This window comes from Diceros bicornis, chromosome 22 (genome assembly GCF_020826845.1).
Source record: "Diceros bicornis minor isolate mBicDic1 chromosome 22, mDicBic1.mat.cur, whole genome shotgun sequence".
NCBI classification, from domain to species: domain Eukaryota; kingdom Metazoa; phylum Chordata; class Mammalia; order Perissodactyla; family Rhinocerotidae; genus Diceros; species Diceros bicornis.
Window position 1 is genome coordinate 55143944 of NC_080761.1, and position 18316 is coordinate 55162259.

The 18316-nt window shown below is 37.3% G+C and overlaps 1 protein-coding gene across 7 annotated transcripts in view; it reads left to right on the forward strand.

Annotated features, from left to right (window-relative positions):
- AUH (AU RNA binding methylglutaconyl-CoA hydratase) overlaps positions 1-18316 on the forward strand; it is a 164627-nt gene that overhangs the window by 10038 nt on the left and 136273 nt on the right. For 6 of the 7 annotated variants that reach the window (XM_058566025.1, XM_058566028.1, XM_058566026.1 and 3 more), the window contains exons 2-3: positions 2400-2467; positions 2578-2665. The exons of the other annotated variant lie outside the window; for it this stretch is intronic. In XM_058566025.1, coding sequence (XP_058422008.1) covers positions 2400-2467; positions 2578-2665 — 156 coding nt within the window. The remainder of the gene's footprint in view (positions 1-2399; positions 2468-2577; positions 2666-18316) is intronic. 7 annotated transcript variants of the gene reach the window in all.

The window sequence follows — 18316 nt, forward strand, 5'->3', positions numbered from 1 at the left end:
GTAAAAGTATAAATGAGTATTCCTATTTCTTCCCTCCCCTCCCTTATAACGTTGCTGTCATTCATTTCCCTTTTCCATAAGTTACACTCACCCAAGATGTTGTTGCTATTATTATTTTGAACAAATTCTTATTTAGGGCAATCAAGAATTACAAGTGAAAAAGAATTTTGAAATTTATTTAGTAGGTCTGTTGTTAGCAGTGGTTGGGTGTAGTAATTGTGAATATAATTTGTTCTTATTGTAGGATGGAGCAAATGAAAAAATATGTTGTTGTTCTTGGGAACCAGCCTTTTCATTATGGTAGAAGAGGAAAGTACAGATATGGGTTGGGGAAGGTGAGGGAGAATCCTGTTACGTTGGATTTGAATTGGAGTTACGGGACGAATTTATGATTTCCAGTAAATCTAAAAACCATAAGTGTATTGTGATGTATATATATACATTTCCTCGCTGTGTCTGTGGAAACAGTCTAAAAGCAATGATATCAGAGTAGCAGTGAACATATCTAATGACCAGATCTTGGTCTCTAAATACTATTTCTCCACTAAAAGAAGCCAGGGTTCTTTGGAGAAATGGCTGATTTCAGGTCTGGAGCAGGGAAAGTGAAAGGTGAGCCTGGAATATCTTGGTGAGTCAAAGAGCAGGGCAGTGCTCAGATACTGAAAGGAACATGTCAGAAGGACATAGGCTTACAAGGGCACCCAATGGCCATATATAGGATAATTTGAACATTAAAAATGATGGTACTGGATTATAGCGCCTTGAATAAAGAATCTGAAACCATAGTGATACTCAAAATAGTGGGGTAGGGAGAACATGTTTTTATAGAAGAATGGTAGCAATGATAGAAAGTCACCATTCTGGAACCACCAATGTAATAATAAAGGAATTATCATGGCAGCATGAGATAGGGACCCTTTATCTTTTTTCAAGTGGTTATCCAGTTATGCCAACCCCATTTATTCATTTTTACCCCACTGATCTGAAATGCCATTTTTATCATAAACTCAGTTTCCCTCTGGACTTTGTGTTCTCTTTTAGGATCTCTGTGCATGTTGCACTTCTGCGTTATTTTATGAGTAAAACTCTGTGTTGTCTTTTCATATATAGTTGGGCTAGGCATTCCCTCCTTCACCTTTGCTCTTCTTTTTTCTTTGTTTTCTTGGCTCTTCCTACGTGGTTATTTTTCTACACAAATTTTGGAATTTTCATGTCTAGTTTTGGAAAAAGGTTTTCATATTTTTGTTGGAATTGTGTTGGTTTTATAAATCAGGGAAATATTTATGATACTGTTTTTTCCTATCTAAAAACATGATATGCGTTTCAATTTTTTCAATTCTGCTTTTTTTAAGGAGAGTTTTAAAAGTGCCTGTCAGTAGGATTTACACATATACGTTAAGTGTACCCCAGGTCATCCTGCCTGACTCCTTCTGATTATTCATAAAAATGGGGTTTTTTCTCTCACCGTAGCTTGTAAGTGGTTGTCTTCTTTCTTTCTTTTCTTTTCTTTTTTTTTCTTTTTACGTGAAGGCTATTGTTTCTGGATATGTTCATTTCATACCTTTTAAAGAATGCTCTTTTTTTATGCTAGTTTTTATTTGATTCTTTTGGGTTTTTTAGGTTTATAATCATCATTCGTTAATTAATTTCCAAGTTGTTTCTAAGATTTGGCTGTTATAAAAATTGCTGCAGTCCTTCTGCATATGTCCTTGTGTTCATGTGAAGGAGTTCTGGATCATTTCAGAATATTTTTAGTGTAGGTTTTTACTACTGTTGTAGCATTGTAAGGACTCTGAATTATAGGTGTGGTTTATCAAAAGTGTTCTTTCTGTCAGTGGTTTTCAGTACTTTGTGCCTTGTGTGTGATTTGTTAGTAATAATAGTTAAAATTTAATGAAATTTCTAAAGTAAAAATATTGTATATGCTCATGGTAAAATTGAAAAAAAAAAAAAAGCAGTGTTGAAGGGTGCCACCCCTTGACTTTCAGGCCCTTTCATCAAAAGTAAAGACTTTAAACATCTCTTGAGTCCTTGCTGTGAGTGATAATTTTATTCACTGTCTTTCTTATTTGTGTTACCTATATAATTATTTTTGTAGACAGTTTCTGGACTCCTTTTGATGTAAGATAAGAAGATGCTTGCTGTACTATTTCTTTCATCTTCTACCTTCCAATTTCTGGCACTAGATTGATTTTATAAATATGTTACAAATACCACATTCTTTAAAAATATGCTTATCTTGAAAAGGAAGGTAAACACGAAAATAAGGATGAAGCTGTTGGAGTGACCCTCAAGGAGGTGGTGGATTCCCTGAGTCCCAAGTTAACTAGTGGTGTGTGTGGGAGCCTGGACCCTGAATACCTCACTAACTCAAGTGCTTGTGCTTTTTTCTTAACTAGGAATTGTGGTGCTTGGAATAAACAGAGCTTATGCCAAAAATTCATTCAGTAAAAATCTTGTAAAAATGGTGAGTGTAAAGATTAAACTCTTTGCTTCTACTATTAAGATACAATGTTGACATCAATCTGAAAATGATTTTTCCCATTTTTCCTCCTTACTCTCCCTATTTCTGTTTAGCTCTCAAAAGCTGTGGATGCTTTAAAATCTGATAAGAAAGTGCGGACCATAATAGTCAGGAGTGAAGTCCCAGGGATATTCTGTGCTGGTATGTAAATCAATTTTATTATGAAATTAAGCGGCAGTCTCATTTTTCCTTAGCAGTAGCCTGTTTTCCATTATAAAGTGTTTTGTGGTTTGAATTTCATTACCAACAATTCCTCTTTGTCTCTTTTTTACTGTTTTATAAGAAAAGAAATGCTTTGTCAGTTTAGAGACTTTTGCAACATGTGGATTGTTTTGCAAGTTGAAAAAATAATTTGAACCATTAGAATATTTCTTTGTAATACATGAGTAATATTTATGAAAGTGCAGCTGGGAAGGAAAAATTGGGTTTCCTACCCACAACAGTATGCTTTGTGTTTATTAGTTGCTCAAAAAATTGTGTAATGGACTAGGAGTAGCTGCCCCCGTACAAAGTGTTAAGTATAGACATTTGCTTTGAAGGTTGGTGTTTGTAGTAGTGCCCACTTAAGTGTGTGTCCACAGATTGTATTTTTAAATTGGTATCTACAGTGGTGTAAGATGTATGTTTTTTTCTGTTTGTATTGTATTACCAAAATACAGTACTAAACTGTGAGATTGAATGAGTCTGTTTCAACTAGTAAAAAACGTAGATGATTAAAAAATGCTGATAACATGCAGAGTCATTGTAATATTTACTAATAAGCAAATGAAGGTAGAAATTGACTGAAGCATAAACAAATTTTTTTTCAGTAAAAATATGAATGGGATAATCCCCTTGAGGTAATGAAACATTTGAGGGAACGACATACAGTATTTTATTCATTAAACAAGTATTTATTGAGCATTCTGAGTAAATGCAGAACAATGCTGGAGAGCTGGGGGAGTATTTGTAGACAGAATGTTTTTAGAGGTGTCTTAGTCATGGCCAATATTTCTTCAGTTTCATTCTTAAGGGTGCTCAGTTTTTCAAGCTTCGTACTCTGGCTTCCACCTTGAAATATTGCAGAATTTGATGATATTTAGGAACATTCAGTGTAAAGGAGTTATATTTTGGCTTTTGATGTAAGGTAGCATACCGAAAAGGATTAGTTTCACTCCATTTGGTAATCAGAGAGTAGGGTGACTGTCCTAGCTGCCTGGGTAATGATGTTCTGCGGTCCAGGCTTCTGCTTTTCCGTGAGTAACGCTGTCCGCCTGTAGGGTTGTCGGAGGCTTCCATGTGACAGGATATGTAAAGCACAGTGCAGTGTTTATAAATGATAGCTGGTAATAGTTTTATAAGGGCTTTATGTGTATTTTAATTTTTTTTCTTAAACAGTATGAAAAACTTATATTGAGAGAATTAGGATTCTCGTATCTGTGACTTGAGGACCAGGTGAAGATGTGTCCAGGTGTCTTGAGTCTAACGCCATGTCTGGTGGCTGTGAGGTCACTGCACTCTGGTCCTCTGAGGGCCGCTGAGGGGCTTATTGGGAAGACATGGAGCAGTTTGGGGGCCTTTAAGGAAGGCCCAATTGCACGAATCTTTGAGGAGTGATAGTGATATTGTGAAGGCAGAATAACACTTCAGAAATAAATGTTAATGATCATACCAGCGTTACTGTCTTTCTGTTATTAATAGGTTTTGTAATTATAACACTATAATTACTGGTAGAGTTCTTTTTATTTTACCTTTTCCTTTGCTGCCCATTCATGTGGCATCTCCACATTATTAATATTCTTTCAAAAAGGCTTTGATGCTTTAGTGCAGGTTACAGCTAACTTTTATAGGTTGCCTTTTTGGGTACTTACTAAATAATATACCAAATACTTTTTACCAAATTAACAAGTTAGTCTTGAATACTTTTTTCCAGCGGTTAGTTGAATCTGTCTTCTTTGCTCTGTGTGCTTTTAAACTTCTACATGATCAGGATAATCTTCTCCTGTATTTTTAGCTCGTAATATTTGTTATTGTATTTTGTCAAAAAAATCAATGTTTGGATTATAGAAAATTGGGGCAAATCATTTATTTTAGTAACTCAGCGTGTATAATGGAACCATTCTTTCAAATTTCTCTGAAAGGTTTTCTTTTCTTATATGTATTTGAAACAGGCAGTTTAGTAGGCCTGTCTTTATTAATATGTACACATTAAGTCCAGATAAATAAAATCTCTTTATGTAGTTAAAAAGAATATTTAAACTTATCATAGCCTATTTTAGTATAAAAATCTTAATTTTAATCAGGCCTCAGTTATTGTTGAAGAATACACAGTCTTTCAGATAATTAGAGCTTTAATTTCTATTCTGAACTACTAATATTCAAAAACAAAATCCTCAAAAACAGTGTACTCGTTTATTGATTATTCTCTTAACCCCTCCACGTCCCCTAAAGTTACTAATTTTCCCCCTTTGCTTTCTGCTCCCACAAAGGTTTCTCTTCTCCATACATCTATATTCCAGTGGCACCTTGTTTGTTTCCCAAAACCTTAAAGCTTATGAAATGGTCTTACCTCAAATTTCTTGAGAATGGGAACTTCTCTTTTTCTTCTTTGAAAATCATCTTTTGTGTTATCAGAACAGCACATAATGGGGACTCAGCATATATTTGCTGAAATTAATCAGCCTTTAAACTATGCTGTGATTCACTGGTGTTTTTCTCAGGGACTGCTGGGATGTGTTAAACTGTTTCTCTGAATCCATCTCAGGCCACCCTCCTATTCACTGATAGTATCTCTGGCTCCTGACTTTGGTTTATTTTTTCTGTGTCCTTTTTCTAATATGCTAGAAAAACATACAATTAAGCACTATTAAAGTGATCCCTGCAGGCACTGGAGGTTGGAGTGAGTGATTTCTGACTTCTATGTAAATCTGTTATTTAGAATCAATAACTATATTTCACTTATATTTAAATTTTTTAAATCAAATTTTAGTTTAAAAAAAAATAGGTAGTAGGTCAAAATGTGTGAAATGTATAGAAAATGTGTGAAAAAGTATACAAAGAGAGAAGTCCCGCTCTCACCCTGCTATTTCTCCTCCACTTTTACCCTAATAAAAATAGCAACGTTTATTATTTTCTTTTTTATCCTTCTAGTATTTCATTATACAGATATGTACAAATACACATAAATATTCAAATATACAAATGCACTCAGTAGAATGGTAAGGAACTATTTAAAGTGATAAGATGAAAACTACATTATAGTGTGGAAAACATGTTATAAGAGAGAGCTGTATACGTTATAAGAGAGAGCTGTATATAAAATATTATGCCCATTAATAGCTGTGTAAACTGTGTCTGCAAATAAGATCGTGGATTAGGCCTGACATTGTGACATTTTCTTCGTCTTCAGACTTTCTGTAATAATAATTGTGTTATAGTAATAAATTGTATTAAGCAAATACATACAAAGTAAATAATTTAGAAAAAATTACCAAGTGTTAGTAAATTTTTTGGTTTTGGTGACTAAAATTGTGACATTAACTGAGTTTCTGAATTATTGTTACAGCATTTGAGAGGAAAAGTTTTAGAACAAAAAGACCTTATAGAACAATCCAGGCGCTTTCATTTTACAGAATCCCTGTGAGGTCAGGGGCCAGATTGTAGTAGCTGGAACTACTTCTCATGACTCCCAGGTCGGGGTTTTCTTTACTGTACCCGTGATTTCTGATCTTTCCGAGTAGGAGGCCTCCTTTTTAAGTTCTTAAAATTACATGCACTCATACATCATAGTGGCCCTACGTTGATTGAGAAGATGTGTAATGTCAAAATGCCGCTTGGATTTAGTAATGTATTTAAATGAATTTTCTGTTATTAATGACAATGATATCTAGATAGAGAAAAAGAATCTATCACAGTTATAAATGGCTGTAGACAGTGTTTCCTATACGTGTGTGTTTTCAGATACCTTGCCACATCCTAGATGTGACTCCAGGTTGGGAAGCCCTGTTGTGTACTCTTTCTTATAGGTTAGAGCACCCGCTTCTGGGTTCATGGCTTGCCTACACTTCTCTTAGAATACTGAGACACACATCACTTTGATATTCAAAGGTCATTGTAAAGCACTGGCTAGAGAGGTTGTATAAGAGATTGGCCTGAATATGTGCCGTCTCTCCTGCATATTCTAGAAATTATTTATTATTCATTTAAAAAGTTAATCTTGTTTTTTACACACACAGAAACACACATACACGAAAGAAAACTAAAGTAATTCTGCTATTTCAAAATGTTCAGTTAGTCAAAATTTTAATATATTGCCCACGATGAAATTATGAAAAAGTCCTTTTGGCGAGGCTACTGCATTGGATAAATGTGTAACTCTAGTCATTTGTTTATTTTTGTTCTTCTAGTGTTCTAATACTAAGGAGCAAAGTACATATGTGTTGTTTTTACCATAAAATATTTGAAAAGAAATTTTATGAGAAATTACTGAGACTGAGGATTTTTTTCCTTTGAAATTCCTGGAATAGATTATAAACAGTTCTTGGTAATTGATTCCTGTATGTAGAACTCTAAATTGAGTGTTTCACTGAATTATACTAGAGTGGGTTTTTTAAAAAAGTAAAGATAGTTTTGCTTCTGCTTTTGAATTCCACTAAATTGTGTTCTGACTAAAAACTTCTCCCTAAAATTGTCAACATGCTTTATTGAATGTTGTGTGTATTGTTCAAATGGATACAGATGTCATGACATGGTTAGATACGTGGGGGCCTCTGATGAAGTTATCTCTTCACTATTGCTTCAGAATCTCAGGTTAAGTTATATTTCTGTCGGTGACTGTTAGTCCCTTAGAGAGTTTGATAGGTAAAGTGCAAGGATAGATACTCACAAATTTATATTAGTTAAGCATAGGGTTCTTTTGTTGTATATCATTTTTTGAAATTACAAAAAATTTGCTTTATTGAGGTATGAATTACTTACAATAAAATGTACCAATTTTAAGTATGTAATTGATGAGTTTTGACAGATGTTGAAACCATGATCACAGTTGTGATATAGAACATGTTCATCACTTAAAAAGCTTTCTTGTGCCCGTTTGTCGTTAGTCTCTTCCCCTACTCTGACCCCTTGAACCGCTGACCTCCTTGCTATTACTGTAGGTTTGCCTTTTCTAGGATGTCTTATAAATGGAATCCTACTGTAGGTGGTCTTTTTATCTGGCTTCCTTCACTTAGCATAGTGCTTTGAGGTTCACTTATGTGGTATGTTTCAGTAGTTTCGTCTTGTTGCTGAGTATGATTTTTATTTTATTGCTGAGTATTCATTTTATGTGCTGAGTAGTCCATTGTATGGATATACCACAATTTGTTTATCTGCTTAGCAGTTGATGGTCATTTGAGTTTTTCCGGTATTTTGACTTTTGTAAATACTGCTTCTATAAACAGTCACATTAAGTCTTTTTGTGAACATGTTTTTATTTCTCTTGGGTAAATGCTTAGGGGTGAAATTACTGGGTTTTATTATTACTGTATAATTAGTTATATAAGAAACTGCCAGCTGTTTTCTAGAGTGGCTGTATTATTTTGCATTCCCACCAGCAATAAGTGAGAGTTCCAGGTGTCCCATATCCTTGTCAACACTTGATATTGTCAGTCTTTTTAATTTGAGACATCCTAATGGGTATGTAGTTATATGTCATTGTGGTTTTAGTTTGCATTTGTCTAATGAATAATGATTTTGAGCATGTTTTCTGGTGCTTTTTTTTGTCACCTGTATATCTGTTTTGGTGAAGAGTTTATTCAGATCTTTTGCCCATGTTTTTATTAGGTTGTCTTCTTATTGAGTTGCGGAGTTCTTTATATAGTCTTTTTTTTTTTTTTAATAATTTTATTTATTTTTTCCCCAAAGCCCCAGTAGATAGTTGTATGTCATAGCTGCACATCCTTCTAGTTGCTGTATGTGGGACGCGGCCTCAGCACGGCCGGAAAAGCAGTGTGTTGGTGCGCGCCCAGGATCCGAACCCAGGCCGCCAGCAGCGGAGCGCGCGCACTTAACCGCTAAGCCCCGGGGCTGGCCCTTTGTATATTCTTGATACATGTTTTCCAAGTATTTCTCCCACTCTATGGCTTGCCTTTTTCTTGACAGTTTGTTTTGAAGAGCAAAAGTTTTTCAGTTGAAGTCTGACTTATCAATTTGTTTTCTTTTATGGTTTATACTTATTTTTTGAGCTGAGAAATGTTATCCTACTCCAAAGTCACAAAGATTTTCTCAAACTCTGTTTTCTTCTAGAAGTTTTTTAGTTTTTATGTTTGACATTTAGACCTATCATGCATTCTGAGTTAATTTTTATATATGTTGCAAGATGTGGATTTAGTTATTATGGTATAATAAAATATGTATTTGATCTTTCCCTGTGTTCCTGGCATGGAACCCTTGCAACCCTGGGAATTTCCTGAGTGAAAAAAGTGCCTTTTGTATGCTAATGAGATGTCTCAAGGCTTGGGCCCCTAGGTAGCTTTAGGATGAGGGCTGGTTGCCAGAAAAATCAACCCTGGGATTACAGGGTTAGAACTTTCAGCCCCGCTCCCCCAACCTTTGGAGAGGGGAGGGGGGCTGGAGATTGAGTTCTATCGCTAAAGGCCAATGATATAATCAATTGTGCCTATGTAATGAAAACTTCATAAAAACCCATAAACATTGAGGTTTGGAGAGTTTCTAGGTTGGTGAACACATCAGTGTGCTGCGAGGGTGGTGTGCCCAGAGAGAGCCTGGAAGCTCTGTGGCCCCTCTCCCCATATCTTGCCCTATGCATCTCTTCCATTTGGCTGTTCCTGAGTTGTATCCTTTATAATAAACCAGTAAATGTAAGTACAGTCATGTGCCACATGATGACGTTTTGGTCAGTGATGGCCCATATGTATGATGGTGGTCCCAGAAGATTGTAGTAGGCTGTACCATCTAGGTTTGTGTTTGCCCAACGATGAAATTGCCTAACGACACATTTCTCAGAACGTATCCCTGTCATTGTGATGTATGACTGTAAAGTGTTTCCCTCAGTTCTGTAAGTCATTCTAGTGAATTATTGAACCTGAGGGGTTTATGGGAACTCTTGAATTTATAGCTAGCTGTTCAGATGTATGGGTGGCCTCTGGGACTTGTGACTGGCATCTGAAGTGAGAGCAGTCTCATGGGACTGAGCCCTTAATCGGTAGGGTCTGTGCTGACTTTGGGAGTGAGCGTCAGAATTGAATTTAATTGTTCGATACCCAGTTGGTGTCAGAGAATTGGAGAATTAGTGTGGAAAACCTTCACACATTTGGTGTCAGGATAGGATTTGCTCTATTGACTCACTGAACTCAGTAAAGTGCTTTACTTACTGTTACTGGTTTATTATAAAGGATACAACCCAGGAACAGCAAAATGGTAGAACACATAGGGCAAGATTGGGGTGGGGGATGTTGCCGAGTTTCCATGTCTTCTTGGGCATGCCACCCTCCCAACACATGTGCTCAGCAACCTGGAAGCTCCCTGAACCCATTGTTTATGATTTTTTATGGAGGTTTCATTACATAGCTGCCATTGACTAAATCATTGGCCATTGGTGATTGAACTCAGTCTCTGGCCCCTCTCCCCTCCCCAGAGCTTGAGGGGTGGGGCTGAAAGTTTCAACCCTCTAATCATGTCTTGGTCTTTCTGGTGACCAGCCTCCATCCTGAAGCTATTAAAGGGTTCTCCAGCAGTCTTCTCACTAACATAAACTCAGGTATGGTTGAGAGGGGCTCATTATGAATAAAAATAGGAAACATTTCTATCACTCAGGAAATTCCAAGGGTTTTAAGAGCTCTGTTCCAGTATCCCATGACAAAGACAAAATATATTTTTTGTTATACCATAGGGCTTTTCTTGTTTTTTTTTGCTTATGCATATCCAATTCTTCCAGCATCATTTATTGAAAAGACTAACTTTTCCTCCATTGAATTATGTTTGGACCTTTCTAAAAAAATCAATTGACCATATATGTGTGAGTTATACCCAGCATATATATATACCATATATATATATATATATATGCTATTCACTGTCTCAATTACTGTGTACAAGTCTTGGACATATTTGGTTAAGTTTATTCCTGAGTATTTCGTGTTTTTTGATGCTACTGTAAATGGCATTTCTTAATTTAGACTCCCAATTTTTTATTGCTAGCATGTGGAAATGTGATTGATTTTTTATATATTGACTTTGTATTCTGCAACCTTATTAAACTCACTTTTTAGTTCTAGGAATTCATTTTTATAGATTTCCTGGGATTTTCTGTATAGATAGTCAAGTCATCTGCTATAAAGACAGTTTTACTTCTTCCTTTCCAGTATGTTGGCCTTTTATTTTTTTCTTATCTTATTACATCAGTTAGGACCTTTGTTACAGTGTTGAATAAAAGTGGTGAGAATGTCCATCCTTGCCTTGTCTCAACCTTAGGGGAAGGCATTCAGTCGTTCTCCATTAAGTATAATGTTAGCTGTAGTTTTTTCGTAGATGTACTTTATCAGGTTGAAAACTTTCTATTCCTAGTTTGCTGAGGTGTTTTTGTTTTTTCCTTTTATCATAAATAGATGTTGAATTTTGTCAAATCTCTTTTTTTGTTTTTTGCATCTATTGAGATGATCGTATAGTTTTCCTTTTTCAGTCCCTTAATATGGTGAGTTATTGATTATAAAATATTAAACAACCTTGTATTCCTGGAATGAATTCTTCTTGATCGTGATATATTAACGCTTTTATATATTGTCAGATTTGATTTGCTAAAATTTTGTTGAGGAATTTTGCAGCTATGTTCATAAGGGAAATTGGTTTGTAGTTTTCTTATAATGTGTGTGTCTGTTTTTGGTGTCAGGGTGTTGCTGGTCTTGAGAAATGAATTGGGAAGTGTTCCAACTTTGTTTCTTCTATTTTGCTGGAAGAGTTTGTATAGAATTGGTATTATTTCTTACTTAGTTGTTTGGTAAAATTCACCAACACAGCAATCTGATCTAGGAGTTTTCTCTTGTGGGAAGATTTTTAACTATGAATTTAATCTCTTTGGTAGTTATAGGGATATTCAAGTTATCCATTTCTTTTTAAGTTTTGGTAATTTGTGTCTTTTAAGGAAATTATCTGTTTTATCTAAGTTTCCAAATTTATTGGCATAAAGTTGTTCGTAATATTTTATTATCCTTTTAATATCTATTGAATCTATAGTGATGTCTCCTCTTTCATTTTTGATATTGATAATATGTGTCTTTTTTCTTAAAAATTCTCGCAAAACATTTATTACTTTCCTTGATCTTTTCAAAGAACTGGCTTTTGGTTTTATTGATTTTTTTTTTTTCTTTTTGATTGATTTCTTTATTATTTTCTTTCCTCTGTTTGCTTTAAGTTTAATTTACTCTTCATTTTCTGGCTTCTTAAGATGGAAGCTTAGATCATTGATTTCATGCCTTTCTTCTTTCCTAATAAAAACTTTTAATATTATAATTACTTTGATTTTAATTTCTTCATTTGAAAATGCCAGAGATGCCATTAAAAATGACTGAGTACTCATCTCCTTTCTGAGGAAATAATAATTATTGACTGTTGCTAATTCATTTCTGACCCTATTTCCATTTTTAAAAAATACTACCTAAGTAATATTTAATGCTCTGTAGATACTCTTTTTCTTTTCTTTTTTTGCTGAGGAAGATTCACCCTGAGCTAACATCTGTTGCCAGTCTTCCTCTTTTGGCTTGAGGAAGATTCTGAGCTAACATCTGTGCCAGTCTTCCTCTATTTTGTATGTGGGTCGCTGCCATAGCATGGCCACCGATGAGCGGTGTAGGTCCATGCCTGGAAACCAAATCCAGGCATCGGAGGCCGAGCGTGCCGAACTTAACCACTAGGCTGTGGGCCTGGCCCTGCTATTTTCTTTTTAGGAAATGGGAAGTGTATATTAGTAATAACGTACTGACTGATCTCTCTGCTTCCACTCTTGCCCCACTATAACACGTTCCCCACAGAGTGGCCCAGGTGATCTTAAAAAATATGGATCACCTCACTCCTCTGCTGTGAATAATCATCAGAAATAAAATGTGTGGTTGGCTGAATTATGGCCGCCTAAAGACATCCATGTCCTAATCCCTGAAACCTATGAATATGTGATGTTTGTGGCAAAAAGGACATCACAGATATGAATAAGTTAAAGATCTTGAGATGGGGAACTCATCCTGGATTATCCAGTGGGCCCAATATAAAGACAAGGGTCTGTATAAGAGGGAGGCAAGAGGATTAGAATCTGAGAAGGAGAAATGGTGATGGGACGGAGTCATGCAGCCAAGGAATGTGGATAGCTTCTAAAAGTTGGGAAAGGCAAGGAAACTCATTTTTCTGTAGTGCCTCCAGAACGCAGCCCTGCCAACTCATTTTAGATGGGGACCTGAACTGAAGGATAATTCCACTAAAGTTGTAGTTATTTGTAGGAAACTGATACCAAGTGTATAGGTCTTGCTACTCTGGCCACCTCACCTTCTCCTGCCCTGTCTTCCACCTTTCTCCCTCTTGTCCATTCTACTCTGTCCTGCAGCTCTTGTTCTCTGCTAGACAAAGCTCTTTCTCCTCTCAGATTCATTGTACAGTCACGTGTCACTTAATAATGGTGATATGTTCTGAGAAATGCATAAGGCGGTTTCATTGTTGTATGAACATCATAGAGTGTACTGAAGGGGAACAAAATTTGCCACCCCCAAATTTTTCTCTTTTAACAGGATTATTTTAGGCTGATTATTATTATTTTTTTTGGTGAGGAAGACTAGCTGAGCTAACATCCAATGCCAATTCTCCTCTTTTTGCTGAGGAAGATTGGCCCTGGGCTAATATCCATGCCCATCTTCCTCTACTTTATATGGGACGCTGCCACAGCATGGCTTGACAAGTGGTGCGTTGGTGCGTGCCCAGGATCCAAGCCTGTGAACCCTGGGGCACTGAAGCAGAGCGTGCACACTTAACTGCTGTGCCACTGGGCCACCAGCTCCCATATGCTGATTATTTTTAAGAAACAAAAGACTCAGAAAGTTTTTCTTGTTACCTGTCCCTTAACTGCCTAAAAGAATTCAGATTAAAATACCTGTCTTAGGAGGCGAACTATCACCTTAGCGTAGCGTGAACTAGGTTGTAGACAGGGAGGAACCTAGGAAAGCCTGTCTATTGGACTCCCCTCTGTGTTCTTCTGTTTCTGTGTGGCCAAACACTTGTTTTCCAAACATTTGCTCCTTTTCACCTACCTGTGAATTGCCTTCCTTCCTTTTGAAGTTTCTGACTCTCACCACCCCCAACATCTTCTGTCTTTAGCTGAGACTGGTATTTAAGGTGAGGGCTTTGGTCATCTTGGTGAGTTATTTGGTCAAGTTAATTCTTAGACCAGCTGGAAGAACCTAGAAGAGTAGAGGAAAATTTATTCCTCCCCTACTGTACTTACACAAACCTAGATAGTATAGCTTACTATATACCTAGGCTATGTGGTACTTATCTTATGGGACTACCATCATTATCTGTGGTCCACTGTTGACTGAAACATCGATATGTGATGCATGACTGTACTCAGTGTTCCCTTTGCTTGGAAAGGCCTCTGCTCAAATGTCAGCTCCTTAGGGAGTTGTTCCCCTGTCATTTTAGCCAAAGCAGGCCTCTCTACTTTCCCCCACCCTCTGTCACATTTTCCTATTTTAGCTTCATCTTTGCACTTTTCAGTTCCTGAATTTATTTTTTACTTGTGTATTATCAATCTACTTCTCCTGCACATAAACTCATTACCTGGAATTAGGGCAGGGGCCCATTGCCAGAACAGTACCTGGCCCATTGAAGGTACTTAACAAAATGGTTCATGGGATGAAGAATTGAAAAATCTTGGTTGTTGAGAAAGTGACATTGCAGAGTGTTGTGGTTAAGTAAAACAAGCTTATATTTTGATACAGTACCTGTGAGGTGGCTTGTGGGCTGAAGAAGAGTGACTTGTTAAAGTTCTGCTCTCCTCCCTAACCCTTATTGAACTTACCTTTCTGCAGTAGGCATGCTTTGGAGGAGCAGAGCTGCCCTGTTGGGGTGAGCAGAGGATAGACCCATCTAAAGGGTGGGCAGCTCAGCCAGAGGTGGCTGGCCTGGGCTGTTCTCCCTGTCACCTCTCCAGGCCTGCCCAGTTAGGTCATGCTGCCTTTGGTGGCGGGGAGGGTACTAGGGGGCAGTGGAGGCAGAAGAGGTCCTCCATGTAGAAGGTTCCTCTTACATGAGGCAAGGGAGTGTAATTCAACCCGTGACCCTGGGTCAGATTCGGTAGAGCTCCAGCAGCTAGAGAGGCGGAGCTGAAAAAATTAGAAAAAAAAAATGAATTTTTATTAGTCTGCTTCTGGCAATTGATATTTAGCAGCACAGTTAGCTTTCTGGGGGGTTTCCTTGGGAACCAGAGTTAGTCTGGATGAGGGTTCGGCAAACTTTTTCACTAACGGGTCAGATTTTTTAGGCTTTGTGGGCTTCCGACATTCTTTGTTGTATATTCTTTTTTTTTGGTTGTTTTTAATTTTTTAATTTTTACAATGCTTTAGAAGAAAGTGAAGACCATTTTTAGCTTGAGGGCCCTACAAAAACTGGGTGCAGACTGGCTTGCAGGCTGTACTATCCTTAACCTTGGTCCAGACTCTATTCTTTTCTCTCCTCTGCTTGTCCAAGTCCATTCCCTGGGACTTGGCCCTTACCGGCAGCTGGAGGAGGAAGGCTGGGTCCCACTGAGCTCCATAGGAAGACGCCAGATACCTGGCCCGTAGAGGCTGGCTCTTAGCATACAGTGAAAGTGCTCTGTTTTCTTGTGTGACTGACCAAGATCCTGCAGACAGCTCCACAACTCACAGTTGTACCAGTATTTTGTTCAGTGATAGCGTCATTTGGGTGAATGCTAGATTTGAAGGCCACTACTAGTTAGGATAATCTTGAGGTTTAGGGTTCCTGAAAACCCCCTGATTAGAATTTCTATTTGAATACTTTAGAACTTCTGGGGTCAAAATAAGATTTGAGAGATGGAGATAGTATTTTCACATTCTCTAAAGTAAAAATAAAGGCAATATAATTAGTAAGTTAAATACCAATCTGTAATAATATTGTATACTTTCACTTGTTATCTCTTCCTAACTATAAATTTTTGGTGATTTTCTTCTCTTGAATTATATGAGATATCTGTAAATTGGTTTTGTTTTTTGACATTAGGCCAACCCCTATTGGGTGTCTTTTTTTTTTTTTTTTGGTGAGGAAGATTAGCCCTGAGCTAACATCTGTTGCCAATCCTCTTTTTGCTGAGGAAGATTGGCCCTAGGCTAACATCCGTGCCCATCTTCCTCTACTTTATATATGGGATGCCCGCCACAGCTTGGTGAGTGGCACGTAGGTCCATGCCCAGGATCTGAACCTGAGAACCCTGGGCTGCCAAAGCGGAGTGTGCGAACTTAACCATTATGCCACCTGGCCAGCCCCTGGGTGTCTTTTTTAAAGTGTTGTTTTGTTCCAGCTGGTGATTACTTTTCTGGAGGGTCTGCCTGACCCTTTTGAGCCTTGTTAAGGTTTCTGATATTTTTACTGAACGTTCGGGGTGTTCTGTATATTTTCTTGATTCCTGCTGGTTATAATGTGAACACCATGAGTTGTTCAGGCCACAGCTCCCTATTGATGTTCTTTCTCTGATAATTGCCTATGAATGGATGATTTCAACTTAAAGCTTATGGGAACTCCGTGCAGGTTATTGGAGCTCTTTCTCTGAGAGGCTCTCTCCTCTCCAGTTCCCTGTCCTGCAAATTCCAGCTACCCAGCCTCTGCGAACTCGCATCTCCACATATCAGGAAGACCACTGTGCTTGGTCTATTTAGGTCCTCCTGCCTAACCCGCAGCCTGTAAGGTGCCTTCAGAAAGAAAGTTGGAACAGTCAGTGCTCCCAGATCAGTCTGTCACTACCTGTTGATTAACATCTGAAAGACATTTCATATATTTTGAGGGAAGAAGGGCTGGTCCAGTACCACTTATCCATCATAGTCAGGGGTGGATGTCTCCAGTTCCCTTTAGTGGGGAATGGTATTTCAGAACCCAGATCTGGATGCGAAATGTGCTCATTGTTCCTTGTGTGTCTTTGCTTCTAGGCTCTTTTACTGGACAGAGCTAAGAAGTATGTAGATAAATAAATTATATTACGTATACATACACACATATTTACATCAGTCTATTTATATATTGAAAACTGTGAGTTCATACTGATAACTCCATTTTGAATTCATCACCACAGCATTCATTCTCATCTCCTCTCATTATATATTTGTATTATCTGCAATATGTATTAGTCATTTGCTCAATCCTACAATATGTAGAAAACAGTTTCAGAATTGCTGATCCGTACCACTGTGATAAACACACTTTCTAACTAGAGTTTAATATTTACTTAGAGTATTTACATCTTTAGACTGAGGGTATAGAGTTAAAATACTGTGTTGAAAAGTTAATTACGTTATTTCTCCTTCAATGTAATTATGTTTTATTCGTATGAAATAAAGTTAGGTTTCCTCATTCCTGTTTATTTTACATTGAATATGTGAAATATCAACATGGTTTCAAAAGTCAAAACCATACATAGAAGTGTCTGTACCCACTTCCTCCCTCCAGTCCCTTCCATCTGATTCCCACCCTTGAGAGTGTTAATGAATCCGATTAGTCTCTAATTTATCTGTCATATGTTTCTTTGTGCAAAATTAAGGATATACTTGTCTACCTATTTCCCATTCTTTCTTACACAAGTAGCATTCTATATATGTTCTTTTGCGCTTTACTTTTTTCAGTTAACAATATATTCTAGAAATCATTCCATGTTTGTAGAAATGTGATGGTAGCTGGAAACATATGAGGGGTTAATGAGACTTTCTGAAGATGGAGATATTACTGCAGTTTGCATGCTGATGGAGCTGATCTTCATCCTGTTAGAGGAGAAATGACACGACTTTAGGAGAGAAGCCTTCAAGTAAGCCAGATGGCCTGGGATGCTGGACAGAATGGAGGTTTGGGGTTTTGGTTGGTGAAAGGGCACTTCTCTTTGAAGAAAACTGAGACCCTGTTTAGTAGAGCCTTGAATTCTGATAAAATCCTGTGGCAGAGCAGTCCTTTTCATTAAATGGGGAGTCATTGTATATGATTTGGGGAAAATTTAGTATCTAATTTTTTAAAAATTTAAATACGTTATTTTCTTAGAGCAGTTTTAGGTTCACAGCAAAATTGAGGGAAAGGTGGAGATTTCCCATATACTCCCTGCCCCTACACATGAGTAGCCTCCCTCATTTTCAACATCCTCCACCAGAGTGGTACATTTGTTACAACTGATGAACCTACATTGACACATCATAATCACCCACAGTCCATAGTTTGCGTTAGGGTTCCCTCTTGGTGTTGTGCATTCTATGGGTTTGGACAAATGTATGACATGTATCTACCATTATAGTATCATATATAGTATTTTCATTGCCCTAAAAATCCTCTGTGCTCTGCTTATTCATCCCCCTACCCTCGCAACCACTGATCTTTTTACTAGCTCCATGGTTTTACCTTTTCCAGAATGTCATATAGCTGGAATCATACAGTATGTTGCCTTTTCAGATTGGCTTCTTTCCCTTAGTAATATGCATTTAAGCTTCTTCCATGTCTTGATAGCTTATTTCTTTGTATTGCTGAATAATATTCCACTGTATAGATGTACCACAGTTTATTCATTCATTCACCTACTGAAGGACGTTTTGG